A 22259-nucleotide genomic window follows, 5' to 3' on the forward strand; every position below is an offset into this window, starting at 1 on the left:
TTGGCTGAAGATGTTGAAGGAGATCGTTTCCGGATGATGTATTTACATGAGATACTTCTATACCGACACGTATATATATATATTCAAAAAAGACGAAAGTTGAATCTAGACAGCTTTCGTGATCCATGTGGGATCCCAATCGCCACATTAGTCCGTAGAATGGGTCGGCTAGAATGGGTCGGTGGAGCTGGATTCTTTTAGGAGTATGGGCATTGGTCAATTAACAAGGAACTTAATCATGTCAATGTTACCTTGACAGCTAGGTGCATTGACATATGGGCGGTACATGCACTACATTCGTTTTTCACAGAGCATCGAACGTGTCAAACAGGTGAATGTTTCCGAGTGTATTTGTTAAACTACAACCCACTTGCCTTCGATTCTCAACAGTCTGGCTCCATGTGTATTTACCAACGCAAAGTGCTACACTAGGGGAGGTGCCAATTTATAGAGCTGAGAAGGCACATAGATAAATTGTAGTATGTGTATTCAAAGTGTCATCAAAAGTTCATGACTGTTCCGCATTCGCCAACTCTGTTGTTGACAGCAACCCTTGCGGTTTAACTTATTGGCAGCTCCTTCTTTTTTTCGCATTTTCTTAGGATCCTCGATAACAGAAATCATTGCAAGACTATCAATACAGATTGGTCGCATCCAGTTAAATGCAACTAACCGTCAGGAAAAGTTGGCCTAGCTTCTATTCAAGGAGACGCAGCACGAGCCTTGCACTTGTGTACTTTTGTCAAATGTCACAGTGTGCTATTTGGTAGTTATCGTCGTCTTCGCTGTTCTTGCATACTTTCATTTTTTCTCTATACCTCTCTTTGAGGCTTGGCTGCGCCGTCTATTTTGTTACCCTCAAGAACAACTTCTATCGCAATGTTTGCCACGACCACTACCACAATCCACATCACGGCCGACACGAGTACCAGTGTCATAGCTACGGCTCTTTCTGTTAGAACACACTGCGCTTTTTTTTCTGCGTGTAGACGATGGGACCAAACGCTTCAGTGAGGTCGATGCTGCTGTTATTGCTACTACTGATGTAACCGCTGTTGGTCAAAATGATAGTGTCACTCGAATAGCTCACCTCACTAGCCTTTGGCCAGCCCAAATCACTACCGAAATTGAGACTGGGGCTCTGGACGACATACGGCTAAGGGAGCAATCGGGATCAGAATGGCGGAGAATGGTTTCAGGTTTTGGGGATCCTGGGAGTGAGTATCCCTGTGGCAAATGGACCAGTTTCGTATACTGATCAGACCTACGCTTCTGGTGGAGGTGATGACAGTAATGTAGTGCCCGTGGGTAAAATTGCGTGCATGTCTTGCGGTCGGGATTTGGGAAAAGTCTTGGCCAGCTGTTTTATGGGACAGAGTAACATAGACAAACTATGATAGGCGAAGAGTTTGCCTGCTTTTTCCTTGTTTTTCTCTTCTTTTGCACTCTCTCCTCCTGCCTCGTCAGTACGTCCCTCACTATCCCAAGCAATAAAGGCATCCATTGTTGGAAACGCGGGCCAAAGCACTACAGCTATCCAGCGGACGCTAGCTGAGCAATCGAACTGGGAAACAACGACATTCGTTTGGCGCGTTCTTCTTCGCGATGATGCGTTTCGTCCTTTAGTGTTCGGCCTTTTTTCTTTCTGTTTGCCGCCGCTTTTACAAAAAGCCCTAAACTGCGACCTACGGTAAAACACTGCAATAGAGAAAGTGAAAGACTGGGCAAGCGAACGAAAACAAATAGGCACTTGAACGTGAACTTTTTTTCCCAGAAGTACTCCCCCTTCCCCAGCGACTCCCCAATCAGAACCCAATTCCCTCTCGATACTGGAGTTCCCCGGCGAGCGTTCCACGTACCCCGAACACCACTCGCGTTTGGTTATGCCCAACCGGTGCTAGCAGCGTGTCCCCGCTGTTAACAGCAGACTCGAACCCGTAGTTGCTCTTTCCCTCGCCTTACATCTTCCGCTACTTCGCTTCCATTCGCTTCGCCGATATTCATCACTATATCGACCCAGTGTAACTATGCAGTGAGACGACGTGGTGCGTTTGGTGGTCGACAGAATCATCACCGAACAGGCCATATTCCTAGCCAGCATTCCCATTTGTCGTCCAGTCGTGTTGGTTGCTAGTGCCTTCTACTCCTCCTTTCGCTTGCCGTCTTTTTTCTTTCCCTCCTTCAACCGAAGCACTGGTGCTCCTCATTACTTGTAGCCACGTCTATGTCTATAGCTCTCTATATCCATCGGTGTCTCCTTACTGCGTTTACTGCGATGCTGCAGTAGAGGTAGAGCATCAAAGAAAGACAGGTAGATAGCAAGCAGAGGCAACAGAGCGCCCTCTATTTTTAGTTGTAGTGCACCTATATTTACTGCTGCAGCTTCTACGAAGTCCGAAAAGGCTGTGATGACGGCAAAGATTGCGATACTTTGGCCATTGGCAGCATAAAGCACGCAATGATACTCAACAAAAGGACACAATGAGATAACATTCACTACTATTAAAGATATCAATGATATGTAAAAAAGAACAAGGTCAGAAGCACATAGAAAGGGTCAAACGTGTACTTCAACAGCTGGATGTTCGGAAAGGCACCGTCCGTATTATGCAAGCAGATGAAGAAAAACGAAAGCAACAGCAAATCTTAGACCTAATTGCTAGATCCATTTTAAAATCTTGAAGCATTACGTCTAAATGCGATATTTCTAAACGAGACCCAGTCGTTGTCTCTAAGAAACTACTGTTGAATATCATTAAGCGTCGCTTGCTAAAGAGCTGGGTCAGTGAGGATTTCACTTTATATTCACATAGAAGTTCCGAAACTTTTAAGTTTTGACGACAAACAATCATTGGCTTCTTATTTTTACTCATATACGCCTAACATTGGGTCAACATTGTGTTATTTCGTAGAGTCGACCGTTATAACAGTGGATCCGTTTATACTGGGCCTAACATCATTGTGTACATTTCTTTATATCATAAGTATTAGTTTGTCGATCCAAGGTCAACAGGCGCCTTTGGTGTGCATTATGCGAGCCTTCGTAGCGTTGTAAAGAAGTTGGCCTGGGGTATGGATGCCATAAAGCAGCACTGACTTTAAGTCAGCACAGTAGTTCACATTATATGGGTAACCATGAAGAATCGGATAAGGTATGCCACAACGCCGTTAAATCCATTGTGTAAGTCTATAGATTGAAATTGTAATGATAAGCCTAACTGTGATAATAAAAACGACAATTTTCTAGTTCCTCCTATATTGCTCCTTCTCATTTCACCAGGTGCGCGAATAGCACGTGATCATGTCAAACCTTAGCTTGACCCGTTATTAAGCCGTCTAAGCGTTCTTTTAGACGTCAAACTATTTATCACTCATCTTAGTTTTGATACGTCGAAAAAATCGAGTGACCCTCTGCTGTTGCTGCTTGAAAAAATTCACCGCAGTAAACATTATCTAGAAGAGCAGATAATGCAGTTTTTTGTTTGTTTTTAACCTGTTGTTTCTAATCGGTCTCAATATATGTGTTAGAAGTGCAATCCCGCACAAAAAAGTCTGCCAATTTTGAGCAGAGGCTCTGATGTTCAGCCCTAATCAAACAATTACATTATCGAATACAAACAAAACATTATTAGAGAAAAGAACAACGTTGTGCGTGACTCGTCTGTCTTTAAGTGGTAGACCATGTTAGCCTATGCCATTAAACGATATTCGTCGGTACACAAATGGATACAGCTCCAGCTTTCCAGACATAAAGCCAGCATCCTCGGTTCCGTTAAGCGACTAAGCCCTCTCTAGAGATCCGTCTTCTCAAAACATATGTTGCCTATTTGCTGGTTGAGACGTGTATCACCATATCTGACATTTGCACACACTCGGGCGTTGACCGCATCAATGCAAACGGACCTAGAAAAAGAAGCTTCTTGGAGCTACGAAGATCTTGTCGCTATGTACGAAAGCGCCTACATATTATATAATGCACAGAAGGATATACACAAACGAACGGACTCCTGAGGCGTAACTACGCTTAAAGTGAACTTAAGGTCATTTGCGATTCAGCGAAAAGGGAGCAAGAGTCGGGAAGAGCTTCAGGGGTCTTACTAGTACATTATAGTCATAAATGGTCAACGGTAATTACCGTATGTATGGATATCGCCCGTTAGTGGGTGAATATAGTGAATCTCGTTATTTTTTCAATCTTCCATGAGTTCCCAAACTCACTCGTGTTTAAAATGTCTTCATATCTACACGTTTTCATTATGACTATGATATCAATAGCGCAGGTATGGAGAAAAGAAGAAAGAGAAGAGAGTGTGGATTCTAACCGTTAGCTTGGTAGAGTGTGAAAATGTTATATACGTTGTTATATACGTACTGAATGTGCGCACTTATCAAAAAACAAATTACTGGCTTAATACAAAACGGAACTTCTTTTAACAGGAATTGGCTCTTGATGGCACCGAGGATTATGAAACTATGTATGAGACGATTTCCGAATCATCAGATAAGGATAAGGAGAAAAAGGGAACCCCTAGCACAGTGAAAGCGTCCGATCACGTCACGAAGATTTACGCATGCGCCACAATGTGGCACGAAACCACCGATGAAATGATTCAGGTAAGCTGACGTTGCATTTATTATTCATACTTTCCCTTTGTATCATGAAGACGTGACGGAATTTATGCTAATCGCGACGTGGACTATTTCCAATAGTTTAGGCTGGCCGTTACTTTGGCAGCTTCTGAGTAAAAGTAAAAATAAAGTGACCCGATTTCATGTAAGCATCGATTACATACGAAATGGAGACGACTGTTCGAGAACGGAAGGGCTAGCGTAGTTAGTTATTCTGGCGACCTGCTGTATACTCATTTATAAATCTAGCCGATTACAGACCTTCCATTAAAATCGTTTACGTAGATTAAAATAGCTGTGTTTATCTGTTCATATGAAATTTCTGAACATCGAAAGTATGAGTCTGTGGATAGCACCCCGGGAAATACTTAATACGTACAATTTATGACAATCTTACTCGATATTGACTTTGTTTTTGTTTATAATTTGTAACAGCAGAGACAATTAAGATTTAATAAAAATAAAAACATAACTACAAAACGTTTTTTCGGGTAATTCAATTTAAATACGGTCATTATTGCCATACTGATTCACACCGCCGTCTTCCTGACTTTTCCGCTTAAAATGATAGTATACTGAGGATTACGTAGGGAATTTATTCCCTATCGAGTTAAATATGTACGTGTATGAATGAGAACAGCTCGGCTCAACCCATACTTACGGATGGCTTGAACGTACTAGTTGAAGAGAAGCGATGGCGTTATGAAAAATTATATTATGATTATTGATCTTTTTTTTTCTATTTTTGCTTGTATTTTATTTCGTTTTATTTAGGACCTAGCTTATATAGAGACAAAAAGGTACGTACTGTCCTGATAACACGAATCACTGACGTCATTTTATCTCTAAACGTGCGTAAGTCTGGGCCGTTGCATAGGAGAACAAACTTTTTGTTCATGTACGGAAATCATTAATACTTGCTGAAATTCTAGTTACACGTTCTAAGTACATGTAAAATACGTGTACTAATTCACAGTACTGTTCTACGTCATTGTTAAGACAAAAAGGTGTTCCCGATATTATGCCTGCGAGCTTTTGAGAAAGATTCAATCTGCTATTATCCAGCTTTATCTAGAATCACCTGTGTATTCCAACGTAAATGAAAAAATAACACAGCAACTTAACGCATTGTATACGTTAGCATATACCAAAATGTATACACACACGTGGAACGATACCGTAACCAATTTCCACAGACAACCGCTTACTCCAATTCTACATTACGAAAAATAACTGCAAGTCGTAGATAATAATGGCATAAAATTGAACCAATTCCAATTGAGATGTGCATACATGATACAGGCTAAAGCTGTGAATGAAGTCAAAGTAATGGGAAAGAGTTTTCTTTTAACCCAGTTTTATATTTTAAGCATGTCATTGGCTCCACGCGCATTCACGTCTGCTCTAGGCGTAGAACATAAGGTATGTGCAATGGAAGTATATGGTCATGAAAAAGTACAACACCCACTATTTAATCCGCGCAGCGTATGTGATACCTGTTATTGTCGTACCCAAACGAACGTAGTTATGAACTAATTTCTTGAGTCTAGCGTTGCTATTTAAAAAAAAACAGCTATTCAAAGGAACTGCTGAATTCCTAGACTGTCCTCGTTTGTTTCTACTTTTTCTTATTCTTAGTGCTAGTTACTATAATTATCTACTTTATTAAATAACTATGTAAGTTGAGCTATGTAGATACAGAAATATGTTAGATATAGAAATCTTGAGATTCGTCTTCCTGTAACAAATTTGGCTATGAAAAAAGCGTCCCTCATATTTACCTTGTATTTGTTACGTCCTTAGTCATTTATCGCGTAGGCTAAGTCAAAATGAGATGCCCAAATGACGACGAGACGTATGGGACGTATGGTGGTAAGATCGGTTCCGTCTGCTTGTGCGTTAGCAACAGAGATCGGGCGGAACGCATCACGGATATACCGCATTGTTCGCAAGGTGAAGCCATTATGACCTTCATAAGCCGCGAGCTGCGAGTAAAGCTGGCGTCAATGATTAGCTCCTCAAAAATGTCTATTGGCGCAAGCTGTTGCCGCCGTAGCTCCTCTTCTGTATTACCGGTTTGTGTGACTGTCAATTCAAGCCCAAAATAGCCGCCTAGGAACGACTCAGTAACGATGTGTAAAGCAACGATTGCTGGCAGAAATGCGTCAACCTATTGTAGAATGGGCTACATTGATTTTTTTTTTCTAACAACCTGGTGATTCCCAGGCCATAGGTTTCCGGTGGGCCTTCGTTACAAATCGTAAAACAGGTAGAACGCACATGCTAAAATGGGCCATTATGTCCGTTTTCGATTTGGGATAGTGATGCAATAACTAACGGCCATCCTTTTTGCTCAGTGCTAAACTAACAGCTATCGGCTTAATCTCGAGTCCTAGTGCTTTACAACTCCTTCTTTTTTTGGCTAAAGTCAGTATGTGAAATGTGAGACTTATGTAACAGATGCCACTGTCATTCTAACTGATTGCTAACAAATTATTTTCGGTATGGTATGGTATGCTTTCAGATGTTGAAGTCCATCATGCGAATGGACGAAGATCAGTGCGCCCGCCGTAACGCTCAGAAGTACCTGCGTATTGTCGATCCTGATTATTATGAATTTGAGGGTCAGTACTGTGCACTTACAGCGCGTCTGAGTGCAAATCGCCTTCAGCGAAGGGCTTCTGTAACCAAAAATAGGTCAGATGTAGACATATGCTGCTTGAGAAACAGCTTTTCTTGAAGAGCCTTCGTCAGACGGAAATTTAATTCTTTCAACATCGAATTTGATGCTCCCCTTTGAACTTCTATATTATTAGGCTAAAATTATCATTTTTATTTCAATGCAAATGATTTTCGAAGCGTGCTTGTTACAAACACATTTCTCTGTCAAAATTTTTTCCATCTCCAGGCTTCTAATTCCACTTGGCCCGCACTATTAATGAATTATAGTCTAGTTTTATATCGTATTCAAAATTAACAATTGCTTATAAAGCAAAAGATGGTTAATTGCGTCATTGTTTATTTTCTAGCAACTGTCTTTTCGTAATTACAGTAACATGCTTTGATCATGGACTTCGTACAACCCTCTAGTTCCTGTAAACTTACATCTTCACGCATGACTTGATGCCCCCCTATGACTATAAACTTATCGTATTACACCAGTCTGTCCCGCTAGTCTCAGCATGTTATGCGGAATTTGTTCCACACCCAGATCAAAGTCAGCATTTCAACTTGCATCTCCAGCCCGTAATTAGTGTATAATAGTAAACGCATTTGATAAAAAAAGGAACTTAAGGAAGCATGGTGAAAAGGCAAACATTCAAAAGTCTCAGTTCGTGAAGGTGAAAAGTTCTGCAGTCAATATTTTCCTGCCTGGCTCCAAACGGCATTAGCCATTATCATGCTAGGGCGCATCAAAATATGTCTTCACAAAGTCCTTGCCACATTTCAGCTGTACATTTATTTTGAGTTATAAAATCGATGAGAAAAGTTTCATCGTGCGCCAGTTAGAAAGAACCTTTCAAGTTAGTTCGTATTAATGTCGGCAATGGGTCCGAGTATAGCGTTAGCAGCGGAATCAATGCCACGTAGAGTTATAACATGGATATACAAGCTTCGGCTACTTATTTCGCACCTATGTGCTATCCGCGGGGACTCGGAATGTTATGAAGCTAGGCTGTACAAACTAAGCCAACTAAGCAGATGAAAAAGTCTTTTCCGTGCACTCTAGACTACACGTCTAGGATTCGTTTTTGTACTGGTCATGAGGCATGCTTCCCGTTAGGAGTATCCGAACTGAAGTAATCGATTTGTTTGCTAGTACACTATAAAATTCGTCTAAATATTCTTCCGCGTTGGCTGTGCATGATTATGTCGCTATTAACGAAAGACCGTGATCCGCTTCTTTAATTTGGACAAATTTATCGTTGAAATTAATCGGTTACAATCCAATTAACATAAAAAAAAGACTCAATTCATGTGCTTTCTATAGTACCTGAACCAAAGACCTTATGGTCCTAAGTCTCGGGCCGCTATATGCCGCTCTGATTTTGCATGAGCAAACCGTTTATTCGATGTTCTTATTGTTGTTGTCGTCTTCGTCATCATCACGGTATTCTTCGTATAGTGTGAGTCTACGTGGCAAAATTTAAATGTGTTGATTTCACTAAAAAGTACGTGTACCCCTCTTCTCATCGATTCCGCTACCCGATTACAGTTCACGTGTTCTTCGACGATGCTTTTGAGTGGTCTGATCATAGTGACGAGGACCGCCAGGTGAATCGCTTTGTAACAACGCTCGTTAAGGTAAGAAGCAAAAAATCCTATAATGGATTACTATCGATCTGTATTGATGCGGTTCGTTGAAACAAAACTATTTTCTGTTCTAAAGATTGTACGTTTATACGCCATCGGTTTTGTTAAATGTCTGTAAGACTGTTAATAATAATCCAATTCAGCGTAATCATAATGCCTATCGAAAAAGTTAGTAAAACATAATCATTTCATTTGTTGTTTTTCATTATTGCTTAATAACACAATGAAATAGCATGGAATTTGGTACGGTTATTGACATATCACTTTCTTCCATTTAGCACTAATATTACCTCTTACACATGTGTTGTTGAATATCTTACAAGGTCATGGACACGGCAGCCAGTAACGTGCACCAGTGTACGATCAAGCTTAAGCCGCCCAAAAAAATTCCAACTCCGTACGGGGGACGCCTTATGTGGACTATGCCAGGCAAAAACAAGTTCATCGTGCATCTAAAGGATAAGAACAAAATCCGTCACAGGTCAGTAAAAACATATATATATTGACGAAGATAAAAAGACACTCAAACAGCGCTCCAGTACGCCGAATTTGTCCGAAATTGTTTATATACATATATATATATATATATATATTGCATATTATATATACATATATATATATGCAAAAAAGACTTATGTACCTTCAGAAGCTATTTAATACATGAATGTACACTATGACGTCGCTATGCACCTGGTTAAGTCAAATTTGCACAGGTTAAACCGTCATTGAATAGTCTAGCTATGAGAACGTTCAGAACATCCTTACGTTCAAACGCTACCCGCTGGTGAGGCACCCTCGTTAGACATGATTGGTCGCTTCTTAAACGAATGGGCGCTGCTTCTATTACAGCTTCCACAAGTGTCTTTTGCCTCCAGGGCTATTCCTCTATGCCCCTACCGATGCCAAGAACAGGGCCATAGTCTTTGACTAAACCCACTTTCCAACTCGACTGCTCGACTAAGTCCCTGTTTGTCGGTCAACCTAAGCTATCTTTGGAAAATGCAATGTCGTCCCCAGCTACTCCCTCGTTTAGAAGAAAGGCGTTTGACCTGTCACGGGGCTAATCGTCGCAGGCCGAAAGGCCAATCTGCGTCCAACCCTTTCTTTCTATCTGGATGGTACTTTTAGATTTGAAAGTAGATTTCATCGTTGAAAAGAGTTTCGTTCGCGTAAGCGTTGCTCTAACCCAGATCACTCCTAGGTAGGTCGACTACTGCAACGATGGCGGTTGTGACTGTCTTTTGAGTGCGCTGTGTCTCAGTAGCCTCCGCTTAACCTTGCGCTTTCCATCTCAACGTATCCATGAAAAGACTGGACCCATCCCAATCTTGGCTATGAACAACATGCGACCCGAAGCTGCTATTACTGTCAGCTCACTCACATTGCAATAGCCAGCGAAACAGTAATAGAGCGTTGCAAGATGAGGGGTGCCTTTGAGCGTCTTGGTTGAGAAATAAAAGACCAACGGTATTACCCCACATCTCATTGTTCTGCCCCGGTTGCGAATAGCCCGATTGAAGAATACTGAATGTGACACCTACTAGTGGCGGCGTCCGCGTAGGCAACCTTTAAAGTCATTCCCTTTTTCATGACGCAGGAACCTTTTCGGAAGCATAGGTTTTATAGGACTGTAGCATTTGTAGTTTTGGCTTTTTTTATCGAACTCTAGAAAGACTATTTACGAGTGTAGTTCCGCCTTAGCAGCCCTACATTTGCTGTTTGACTGTCGAGTCGGCTCGCCTTCATTTGTGATTTGCTGCTATTGCTGTTAGCTGTCAGGCTTCGAATGCATTTTACTCGAATCGGAACAGAACAATTTCTATGATGCCTAAAGGACAAGATAATTTGCACTATCAATAAAACATACAGATTTAACATGATATAATGTGAAACTATTAGGCGATCATGTACAGTGGCCGAAAAGAACAATTCCCTTACAACATTTTTCTAATAATTTAAACAGAGAGTTGAATCGTACTTACCTCCAGCTAAACAAGGCAAACGCGTACATGCGCTTAAAAATAGTATTAGAGAAAAAAAAAATAATAGTTCTAGTCAACAAATATGTGCAGATTCTAAATGACCTAAAATGCACGCACGCACTTCGGCATGTACCAGCTCTCGAATCACCATTACTAATCGGGGAGTTATTGCCAGCAATGTCCTACCTTCCCACCACCTGCATATTGCTAGCTATAACTAGATGAATTGTAACACTGCACGGTCGCTAGTAAAATGTCTGTAGGATGTCCTACCTTTTAATGCAACGCTTCTCATTCCCGTACGAATAGAGATAAAACATTGCTTACCCTTTAGAATTGCGACGAAGCAATCTTTTAAGCGAGGTCTGTCTCGGCTTCCTCATCCTTCGGTTGTAGATGTCTGAGAACAAACTATTCGAATGCGGATCTGCTTACCATTTGCAGTTGATCTGAATGAATGAAAATGAACATGCAGAACCAAAAACGTCGGCAGTCGTGTTTGGTGGCACGAGACAAATTTTTTTTGGGGCGCATAAGTTTTGAAAACAGCCGTTAAAAGCACCGCCAGGCATTCCTTTCGCGATCCGCCTGTTATTTAGGTCGCTTCCGTGTTGACTGGGACGGTACGCATTGACCTGATGGTGGCAACACGTGAAAAGCCAATTTCGTCGAAAAAGGTAGAAGGTCATGGCTGGTTCCATCACAGTATTTAACTGATTTGATAACGCTAAAATCGCATTGCCCCTGGTCTTGTATGCTTGGTCTCTTGTTACCTAAGCGATACATATTGCTTCGAAGAACCTACAGAGATTAACTGGAGAAAATAGTTTCCGTTTGGCAGACGTTCATAAAAGAGATGTGTCTTCTATTGGGTGTTTACTAACAGAAAAAAATACGGATGTATATATTCGCTTGCCAGATTCTAGCCGAATTTGTTTGCCAGCAATTAGCAGCGCGAACTTTGCGCTGATATCTGCTGAACGTTCGAGGATAGACATCTAAATTCCCTCTCGCCATCGAGTACTAGCTTATCATGAATGGTAAACCTGTAAATCAAACTTGCATCGCAAGCAAGAGTTTTCTACGCTATTGGCAATCAATGTTTAGAAATATTAGTTCGACCCTTAAGGAAGATTGTTGAGAGCTTCAAATTACAGCGGTTCTTGAAAGTTCTTGAAATTGACGCGATTCTATTGATATTTGTACATTTGCGAAAATTTTTCACGACAACTTCAGGTATGAATAGTACTAATTCATATGGCACCAACAGCCGATTAACTGTACAGATAGAACAATGAAGACATGAGCTGAATTCTCTAATTCATGTTTTGTTTAGATACCCAAAAAAAAGTTTCGAATTTAACGTCCGCTGCTACTGTCTTAATTAGGCATTGCTTAAAATAGCTGGCTATTTCCAGCAAGAAGCGGAGTACGCCTATTTTAATTTCCGACCCAAACCTCATCACGTGTCTCAACGTTTCATTATCGAACACATTACCGCGGCGTCACTACTACAAGGACAGTTATCTATTTTAGTCCAGCACTTAATTACGAAGACAATTTCACGTTATACAAATACTATAAGGAGATCATAGAAATTAAATTTCTATAAGACAGAAAATTTTCGACAAAGTAGCAAAAATTCAAAGTCCTTATGCCATATCCTACTTATTTCAATATTCTATAATATAGGAGTGGGTGAATCACAGAATTTGGATATTAAATATTATTGAATATTACAGCAGTGATAATAACCAAATAAACTAAAAAACGGTAAGAAATACGATCGTGTTAAAAAGAGAGTCTTTTGTAGCGTAACCTCGATCAGCGCTTCACCTTCTACGCCTGTAAACTTCATTTTGATCTGCTTGAACACACATTATAAAATCTCGAGTTATATGCTATTTCAATGATACATATTAAAATAAAAAAATTAAAATGCATTTTATATGGATTGCTTATACATTTATTCCTTAAGCGACCCTATTGTTGTTTCATCTCCGACCATGAAATATGCATCCCCGTAACTGAATGCTGGATACCTTAATGTCTCCTTTTCGGCGAAAGTTCTAGCGATTCCAGCCACAAACTGAATAAATACTAAAGACAAGTGGCAAATCTGTTTATGGCCGCGATGTCTCCTTTTTTTGCGGTTCAGAACGCAGCTAAGGCCGCACAGGTTATTTTGATGGACTTCTTCGTCAACCACAAACTTCACACCATGTGTTCCACCATTTTTCTCTTTTTGAGTTTGGTCTTCACGTTGTTCCGTTTTGCCTCGTCAGCACACTTCTCCCCAAAAGGGAGGCCAGAAGAAGCAGCATCAGACCTTTGAAACATCAGCATTGGCTGTATCAACAGTAAAAGCATCCTAACAGCTCGAAGCAGTAGAGGTCAAGCTGCCAGAGAAGCCGTTCACAACGGCACAGCAACGGAGTCGCTTAAATCCATGGCAAAAAAAAACGGAGATCACTTTTTGTTATTAAAATATTGCGCTATTACCTCTCCCACCTGTTCTGCTATCCTCAGGTTGGGAGACAGACTCCCTGGGATGTAAACAAGCGCTGCTTCACATCGTTTTTTTCCAGTGACTAAACTACCATAGAAGGATAGCACGGTAACAGCGCAGCACGGACCAGTCGTTCTGGGTCAATGTTGGTTACAGAGCTCCGCGAACTCAGAGATGAGTTTCAGTTTTTGTCAGAAGGATGCCTTACCGATAAGGTTTTTTGCCGATGGCAGCGCCATCAACACGGTCGACTGAACTAAGGAAAAAATCTTATAGCAACCCTTTGCTCTGCCAGAACAGACGCGTTCAGTGCTGCGCCGTAACAACAAGTATCGCTAAAACCGAAAAAACAACCAACGAATACTACGACGTCAACACATCAAGCTAAGCCACTTCAATCCGACCATCTGACACCTACCAGTGGCGTTGCAACTCTATATCAATTTTTTCCTTCAAGGAGATAACACAGCACTTCTGAAGATAGGCCGCTCGAAGCTTTACGCTTCAATACTAAATGCACGCATGTAAGCCAGGATACACTATTACATTCGGCAACCGTGCGGCCGCTGGTACGGACTCATTGAAACTACTCCTATGTCGGCCCTTGGGTAGACAGGCAAGTCGGCATATGCGTTAATAATTAATAAATAATTCGTGATCGATACAAGAACACCGCATCATGCTCAAGCTGTTTAAAGAGGTCAGATAGCCTAACACTCATCCACACAAATACTACCTGCATTTCTCTACGGACCGCGCTAAGCAACGAAAAGTTTGGAGTGCTTTTTACAGAACAGCATACCGCTTGTCTGGTTAATAGTATTAGTAGTAGAATTGTCCAACGGTAAAAGCAGATAGACTAATTACGTTAATGATATGGACAACGAATTGAAGTACTGCACGATTGTGCGTGTACGTGTAGGCCACAGTGAAAGCAGTAGAGTTGTAAAAACGACGAAAATCCTAAAATTAACCCTCGAAGAGCACCACTATGGCTTTTTTACCCTGATGTTCTTTCTGCGCTACTACTTCACACACATAAGACCGAGTATACAATAAGTTCAATATAAAATCCTTGGAAAGCTGCATGCAAACAAGAGGCTAATCCTATTAGAAAGAACAGTTTGTGAGCCTTCTTTAGATGGCATTATGTAACTGCATTATTGTACTGTGTTTACCTGTATCCGTACTATTATACGTATACAATATAATGGGAAATTAAGTAGAAACTGAGGTTCAAGAAACTAACATCCTAAAAACGGTCAATATTTGGTGTCGAATACAGAATTAATGTCAGCATAATCTGTACATATATAATTTGATAAAGCGATTTATCGATATTCACTGTTCTGCGTATGGGGAGGCAGATGTGTACATCAGTAAAATGAGAATCTCATGAAAGAAACTATACGTATGTATACAAGGACTCAAATCAAAGATTAATCATGATAGTGCCAGCTAGGACTGAATAACTGTTGGCACAATAGAAACCCCATAAACATCATACTTCAGACCTTGATTGTATCCAACAATGACAACTGACCATTTCGAGGATAAGGAATATGTTAAACTAGAATAAACAATGAGTATACATAGGCTTAATCATGCGGTAACTGCAATTATTATTACAATATATAAGCTAAAAAAGTACGTACTAAACGTACCATTACGATATAAGCATGGGGCTGAACATGCTATGTATACAGTAAAAACTTATTTTCCTTCGTGACCTTCCGGTCAGACGCACTTAATATGAACACTACCGACTTTTACAGCGTTGGTGACTAGGTGATTATCTCGAACAACAAGTCATATAAGTAAGCGAATGTATGAATTCAAGGGTTGATAGCTGACATTCTCCTGTATTTGGAGAACATGGCACATGGAACACATATTAGGAACATAGCCAGAGAACGGAAGGAAATCAGGTGAAATAAGTCTGATGTTCACTCAAGGACGACATCCGGCAGAGCTCAGGCAGTAGCAAAGATTTTCGGGCGTAAGTATCGCAATACTGCGAACGGATCTGTAACTTTTGATCGGAAATATCTTGTTGGTTATTTGCGTCACGTTGGAACACTTTTTCGCCCATTTTGTAGAAGACTCCCATGTACTTCTGACTGACACCATTGCTTCCTTTGAGTGATCCAACTTCACTAGATAACGCTTCCAGCTGGATATATACGAACAGAAACAGCTTCCAGGGGCTTTGCAGGTCAATTCGCACATTTATAGTACTTAAGTCCACATGTAGAAAGACAATCTCTCTTTTTACCATAGCATCCGATTCTGGATGGTTCTTATAACAATCGTTCCCCGATATGTGACAAACGAACTGTGAATCTGCACGTTCGTTTGCAACTATTATCGAAAACGAGACAGCAATACCAGCCAAAAAGAACCCTGTACATTTGCTCAATATCTGCTTGGGTTGTATTGTACCTGAGCACATGAGCAAATGAGTCGATGTGTGAAACGAAAGTATCAAAGGTTAGTAGCACAATATCGATATAAAAACAGGTTGCATAATCAAATCAGTGCAAAGATTTTTTTCTTTTTGTCATGCATATAAATTCTTCGTTGCTTCGGTGTTCAGTTCAGGGTAAGAGCCAATAATGGTGCCCGAAAAGCGCTATGCCAAAATTCTCAATGAGCGAATAAAAGCCATTGCATGATGCACTTGAAGAAATATTCGTAGAATTAAACATCCATTCCGCTCGAATACCCTCCGTACTACATTACCCCATACGGACCTGGCTGAACGAATGTTTACCTGTTAAATGACCGTTACTTTCAATTCGAAATCCTTGCAAAGCTCGGTACTTGCCGAACCAGATCATAAAAAAACCGTTCGCAATTCTAGCTAGATCCAAACCTTACGTTGAGGTTTGAATCTAGCTAGAAGTTTCCCATTTCTATTCCATAACTAGCTTATTCAGTCGTACAGCAGATGGTGATATCGAGCTCATAACCATTAGAGGTAGCTTTTCGGACCTATGAATGCCCATTGTGGAATAGAATGACGTCCCTACGCTCAGCGCTGTGCTCGCCTCGTAACAGCAGCCATAACTATTCCTGCAAAGCATTTGAAACGTATGATGGTAAATGATTTGTTATGTTTCTCGCAGTGCTGTGCGTATGGCCATTGAACTGACCTACCTTTGGCTATCAATATCCAACGCTCGGCCTCCAATCAAATCGACCAGACTTACATGACAGTCGTAGTTCCTACTGTTGGTGTGGATAGCAGTTAGTGGCTATAATATTGTATAGATGGCTAGAAGTTCACCTGAGCATTTCAGACGAGTCATGCCAATCCAAACTGACTGCACACCGATTTTTAGCGCGGCTATTTCGTTAGCATTATGTATTGACCATATTGTCTGTATAAGATGTGTATGTATACTATAATGAACGCCGGGACATATATTCCGCCTAGGTTGGTCAGATAGTAAGTACGATGTTTAAGTGTTTCTAAAGAGAACTCTCTTCTACTTTTTTACCGTTGGCGTGACAATAAAAATAACTATCCTCTAAACTATATCTGCCATAAATCTCTGTCATATTCATATATAAACACAGATTCTTTAGTCTGTTTTTTTTGAAAAATTAAACTAAGGAACGGGTGAACCGTTTTTGTTCTATTGCAGGAAACGATGGTCACAGGTCATGTATATGTATTATTTGCTTGGTCACCGACTTATGGAGCTACCGATCGACGTTGCAAGAAAGGCTGTGGTTGCTGAGAACACTTACATACTGGCTCTCGATGGGGATATCAATTTTAGACCGCATGCAGTTCAACTGCTTGTTGACTTGATGAAGAAAAATCGCGGATTGGGAGCGGCGTGCGGACGTATCCATCCCGTAGGAACAGGTTAATTACGGAAAAGAAGCATTAATTTATGTCTCTATTTATCAATTAATTCATCTGTTTCCTTAAATAGCTGTGGCTCTTTTTTTCTGGTATATATTTTTTCATGTTTACGGTGCTGCTACTCTTAGGTAGTGGTTGAAAGCACGAAGCCTTTCCATTGATGGGGTTACCCTGAGGCAGCCCGCTTATTGTAATCGTCGATAGAATCTTACCTCTATTCGTCCAAGAGAATATTTCCCTATAATAAACTCTGTTGTTGCACTTGACTGCCCCGCCAGAAGCTCAAGCCGAGGCCTTTGACCAGTGACACAGTTTTTAGTTCGGCAAAAAGCCACCACGGCCAAAATCTATGTTAGAGTTGTTTCTCTAATTGAATCAAATGCTCAAGACGTAATAACATTAGTGAGCTATCTTGCTGATTTGCGTCGTAAAATTGTATCCATAGCGTCCTAATGGCATATCCTTTTCAAAGGCATGAGTACGATAGCTAATAATTCCAATTAAACTTTGATATTTGTGATCGGACTGACAAAAAATAATAGAAAATAGTTATCTTAGACTTGGCCCGTTACGTGGCCATTCACTCTTCCAGCGTGTACAGACATGTCTGCATAAGATGTGTATGTATGATTTCGGAAACGACCATAAAAATGAAATGATCTCAATCAAATGAAACCATAAAATCTATGAGGCACGATAAAACTTTGGCCACGGTCGGTCACGCAGTCTGTTCACTCGATTTCTTCAGCTCAGTTCGGTCTTTTCGTAATTCTTCGTTTGCTATTCATCTATCTTACGTAGGCCTGCCGAAGTGACTGAATAAGGTGACATTGTGGACTCGTTTCCGTTTTGACCCACCTCAGCTAGGATCCTCTGGCCTCGTCTCACCTGACGTCTACTCTTTTTCCTTAGTTGTCTGGCCTCTCATTTCCTACCTCTAACTCCTACCATAAACCGCTGTTCGCCTGTCCCGGTAAACCCCACCAGCTTTTGTGCGGGACGCAATGCGGTATCGAGATGACCGAATTAACTGTGTGTTCGTAAGGTCCTCGCTGACATTCCTCTTATGTTAGATGGACGTTGAGAGCGAATCAGTGCCAGAGACAGCGGCCACAGCAGCAAAAAACAACAAACCGAAGCCAAGGCAAAGCTGAAAGCTGCATTCCCGGCAGCAGTGGCAGATGCCCATCTCTGGTCCCTGCCTTAATGACAGTAGGAGAGGTAAATACGGTACTACGGGCTCGCGAATGGGGTTTAGCTTTCACCAGTGAACCCAATTTAGCCAACTGACCAACACCCAGGGGTTCAAGAAGGATACCGAGAAGAACCCCTAATCAAGACCATTAGAAAAGAACGAAGAGCAGCTAGAGAAAAGAGGTCACGTCGAAATCGTCATATGTATGGTCTACTTCGTTGAATCCCTTAGAGCAGTGAATATTGTTGCGACGACGATAAAATATTAAGCTGCTACAGTACACATAGCGGATGGACATAACTATGTTGAACGTCGTGGTACACGTGAATGTTCCACAGTTCATTCAGTACATGCATTATATATGCGAACGTCTATTCTTATACCTCTAGTAGGGTTCAATTTGGATGGGGTTATTCATTCTTACGTGAGTTACGGCCCGCTGAACATGCCTCTATGAGTGAAAAAAATCAAATCGATTTTACATTGGAGCTACACATAGATGTATCGACTTCGAGGTAGAATTTTAGCTTGGTAGTATTCGACGTATTTGTAATGTCATCGTAGTTATGATACTAAGAGCTTGTTTTTGAAACCGTATAAAGCGCATTTTGCTGGACTGCGCATATAACACAGAACTTACTCAGCTAGCAATAGCCAGGCAGAGGCTGCAATATTATTGATCCGTGAAGCCAACAAATAAGGAGTCTACGTTTTCGAAGACTAAGTACGACTTCCTTTTCAATAGTATGAACTGTTTCCAGGTATCTTTTGGCTGTAATGAATGGGAGCGTTAAAGTTGTCGATGTTCATTAAGAACGTTTGATACGGCGCTGCTGGATTGTGTACTAAAGACAAAAGATTTTCTAAACTAGACAGACGAAAATATCCTATTGCCCATAAACAAATATTTCAAGTCCGCTACTCCTGTTAAGCTCTGGTTATGCACGATACTGTATTGCATTATTTTACAGACATTTTTCGTTCACATGCATTTTTATTATTGATAAAGATGGGGAAGGCGATTGGTTGCAGCTTTATTTATTTGGCATATGGAAGCGGCTACAACTTTAAATTTGCTTTTGTGACTCAAGGGGACAATCTCGTAAAAATATTCGATCCAAATGAAATAACTTTAATAATGCAAACTTGTATATCAGGTTGGCCTTAGGCGTTTACCAACTGTAGCTAAGTGTCGTTATTGTCTGCAGTACGAACGTCCAGCCACACCAGAAAAACCAATGATCTCAATAATTTTCTGATTCATCACCTATGCGGCTTAACTGGTCTACCCGCGGGTATATTAATTTTTTTTTATCTGCCTTTTTTTCCTATCAATTTTGCAAAGACCTTTCCAACGCTAACCTACCTACATAACCGAGCTGCAAAGCGCGAACATCCCTTGAAATTTAGAAACTATTTTTCAAGACAGCAGTATAGCACAATACGACTTGCTTATCACACTTTGCCCATTGCTAGGCCATAAAATACATTTTAGAGCGACGTAGTTTCGGGTCGAGCGGCGTTTTACAATCTGGCATCACTGCTTATTGTAATCACAGTAAACAATCGGCGCAACTATCTACTCACTCCATCTCGTCCACGCAAGTTCGACTTCGCGAATTCCTAATGCCGGTGATGCTGCAGTTGATGATAATATATTAACAACGAACAACCCTTGCCTCCTACCTGTGCAACCGGCTTACGCACTCTAAATTACATTTCTTCTCCACTAGCAACTAAGCAGCTTACATCGCGTTTTGTTATTTTATCGCAATGCTTCCTGCTTTTCGACTATTGACGTACGTGTCGTGTCACGTTAAATGGGGGAGACCTGTAATCAAGCTAATAAATTAACGAAATCAATTTTGGTGACTGAATTCCGTGCGCTCCAGCGAAGCGTAGGGGTCCTACCGAGTTTTTGATTTAGAAGCATCTGTTGAACTTCCGATAGCGTTGACTGCTGGTTGACGTTGTCAAGTCAGCAATTGAGCGATGAAGTTCAACAAAATTACAGTTTGAGAAAGGACCTTACTCGCATTGCGCATGAGTGTATCGTGGCTAAATCAGGTTATTAATGAATGACATCTTCTAGCGGCATATTGAGAAACCAGCTTTCCTCAGACCAGTCGTAGGGCATACTGATGCCACGTACTCGAACGTTTTCCTTCGTTCTGGTTTTCTTTCGGGCTCATTTCTAAAATATTTTCTATGCAAATAACTATTGTCGAAATCGCAATGCATTTGAAGCTACCATTTTGAGGGATTAAGTTAAAATGTATTGTGCGACGGTATTTTTCTGGTAAAATGTCACCTATTTCTTTCTATTTTAATGTTAGAGTTAAAAACTCGACTAGCTTCAACAAGCAACCTGTTAACAATCGCAATGACCTTTAAATTTACCGGCACAATGCATTTACGAGGATCGTATTGAGACTGGTTTTGTGTCTTTTTAATGAAAACCTTGCCGCTTTCGTAGTCATCAAACAAGGCGTTAACTGAAGATTCAAGTTCGACACACACACACATTTATGTGTATATATATATATATTTACTCCTTTGTAGTAGAAATTGAAACTTGAAAAAGATTAGACACACATCTACTTAAGCTACGAAACAATTTTGCCCACGTACCTTTACCACAAAGTTGAAATGGCATAGTTATTTAACAAAATTATTTCAAAGATATGCATTTTGAATAAAGACACTGCAATAATTTTTTTAACGATTAGAGAACACTCACACGCTTTTTATAATCTTTCCAATCCAATTCAGGACCCATGGCATGGTACCAGAAGTTCGAATACGCAATCGGTCATTGGCTGCAAAAGGCTACCGAGCACATGATTGGTTGTGTTCTCTGTTCACCCGGATGTTTCTCGCTGTTCCGTGCTAAGGTAACATTTTCTTGGTACCTCTTTGATTTACAAGTACGCCTTCAAGTCAAGTGGGTTAATTAGCTGTTACATATTGTTTTGACTATGCACCAGTACTAGTCGTCACCGAGGGTATTCAGAAACTTAACGAAAATCGAATCATATCAACAATAAAACTTAACAAACAAAATTACAGACCCATTCAGAGCATCGTTTGTTTTTGTTTGTCGCAGGCTCTTATGGATGACAACGTCATGAAGAAATATACGACTGAAGCAACTGAGGCGCTGCATTATGTACAATACGATCAAGGCGAAGATCGATGGCTGTGCACACTGCTGCTGCAACGAGGTTACCGAGTAGAGTACTCCGCTGCGTCTGACGCATACACACACTGCCCTGAAGGTTTTGGAGAATTCTATACTCAGCGCAGGCGATGGGCCCCTTCCACCATGGCTAACATTATGGACTTGCTTGGTAAGTGCTAATTCCTCAGACTACTAAATGTTTTTCTCGTGTCTACTACAGAAAATGACAACCAGGTGTTCGCCTCGCATTTAACCATCTGAGGTTGTATCTTTTCTGCAAAGTTTCTGTTACCTAAAGCACGAAACGACTCAGACAAATCTAAACCATTGGTTATACTTCACCTGTCAAAATATCTGTTAAGTATCAATAGCTTATAGCTTAAATGATATTCAAAAACGGATGTGCCAAGAAACATCTTTGTACCTTACAAACTTTTGTCAAATAGAAGAAAAGACAATCATTGTTAACGACATGTTTTAATTAATACATTGAATAAGTTACACCTTTACGATGAAAGTGCCAAGTATCAATAGCTTATAGCTTAAATGATATTCAAAAACGGATGTGCCAA

General features: G+C 40.7%; 1 protein-coding gene across 2 annotated transcripts in view; it reads left to right on the plus strand.

Annotated features, from left to right (window-relative positions):
* kkv (hyaluronan synthase-like protein kkv) overlaps positions 1-22259 on the plus strand; it is a 133282-nt gene that overhangs the window by 41466 nt on the left and 69557 nt on the right. For both annotated transcript variants that reach the window (XM_022814597.2, XM_086975892.1), the window contains exons 7-13: positions 4438-4614; positions 7154-7253; positions 8846-8934; positions 9267-9424; positions 17085-17311; positions 21279-21400; positions 21613-21856. In XM_022814597.2, the coding sequence (XP_022670332.1) occupies positions 4438-4614; positions 7154-7253; positions 8846-8934; positions 9267-9424; positions 17085-17311; positions 21279-21400; positions 21613-21856 (1117 nt within the window). The remainder of the gene's footprint in view (positions 1-4437; positions 4615-7153; positions 7254-8845; positions 8935-9266; positions 9425-17084; positions 17312-21278; positions 21401-21612; positions 21857-22259) is intronic.

The sequence above is a fragment of the Varroa destructor genome, unplaced genomic scaffold, assembly GCF_002443255.2.
Source record: "Varroa destructor unplaced genomic scaffold, Vdes_3.0 BEIS01000007.1, whole genome shotgun sequence".
Lineage (NCBI taxonomy): Eukaryota > Metazoa > Arthropoda > Arachnida > Mesostigmata > Varroidae > Varroa > Varroa destructor.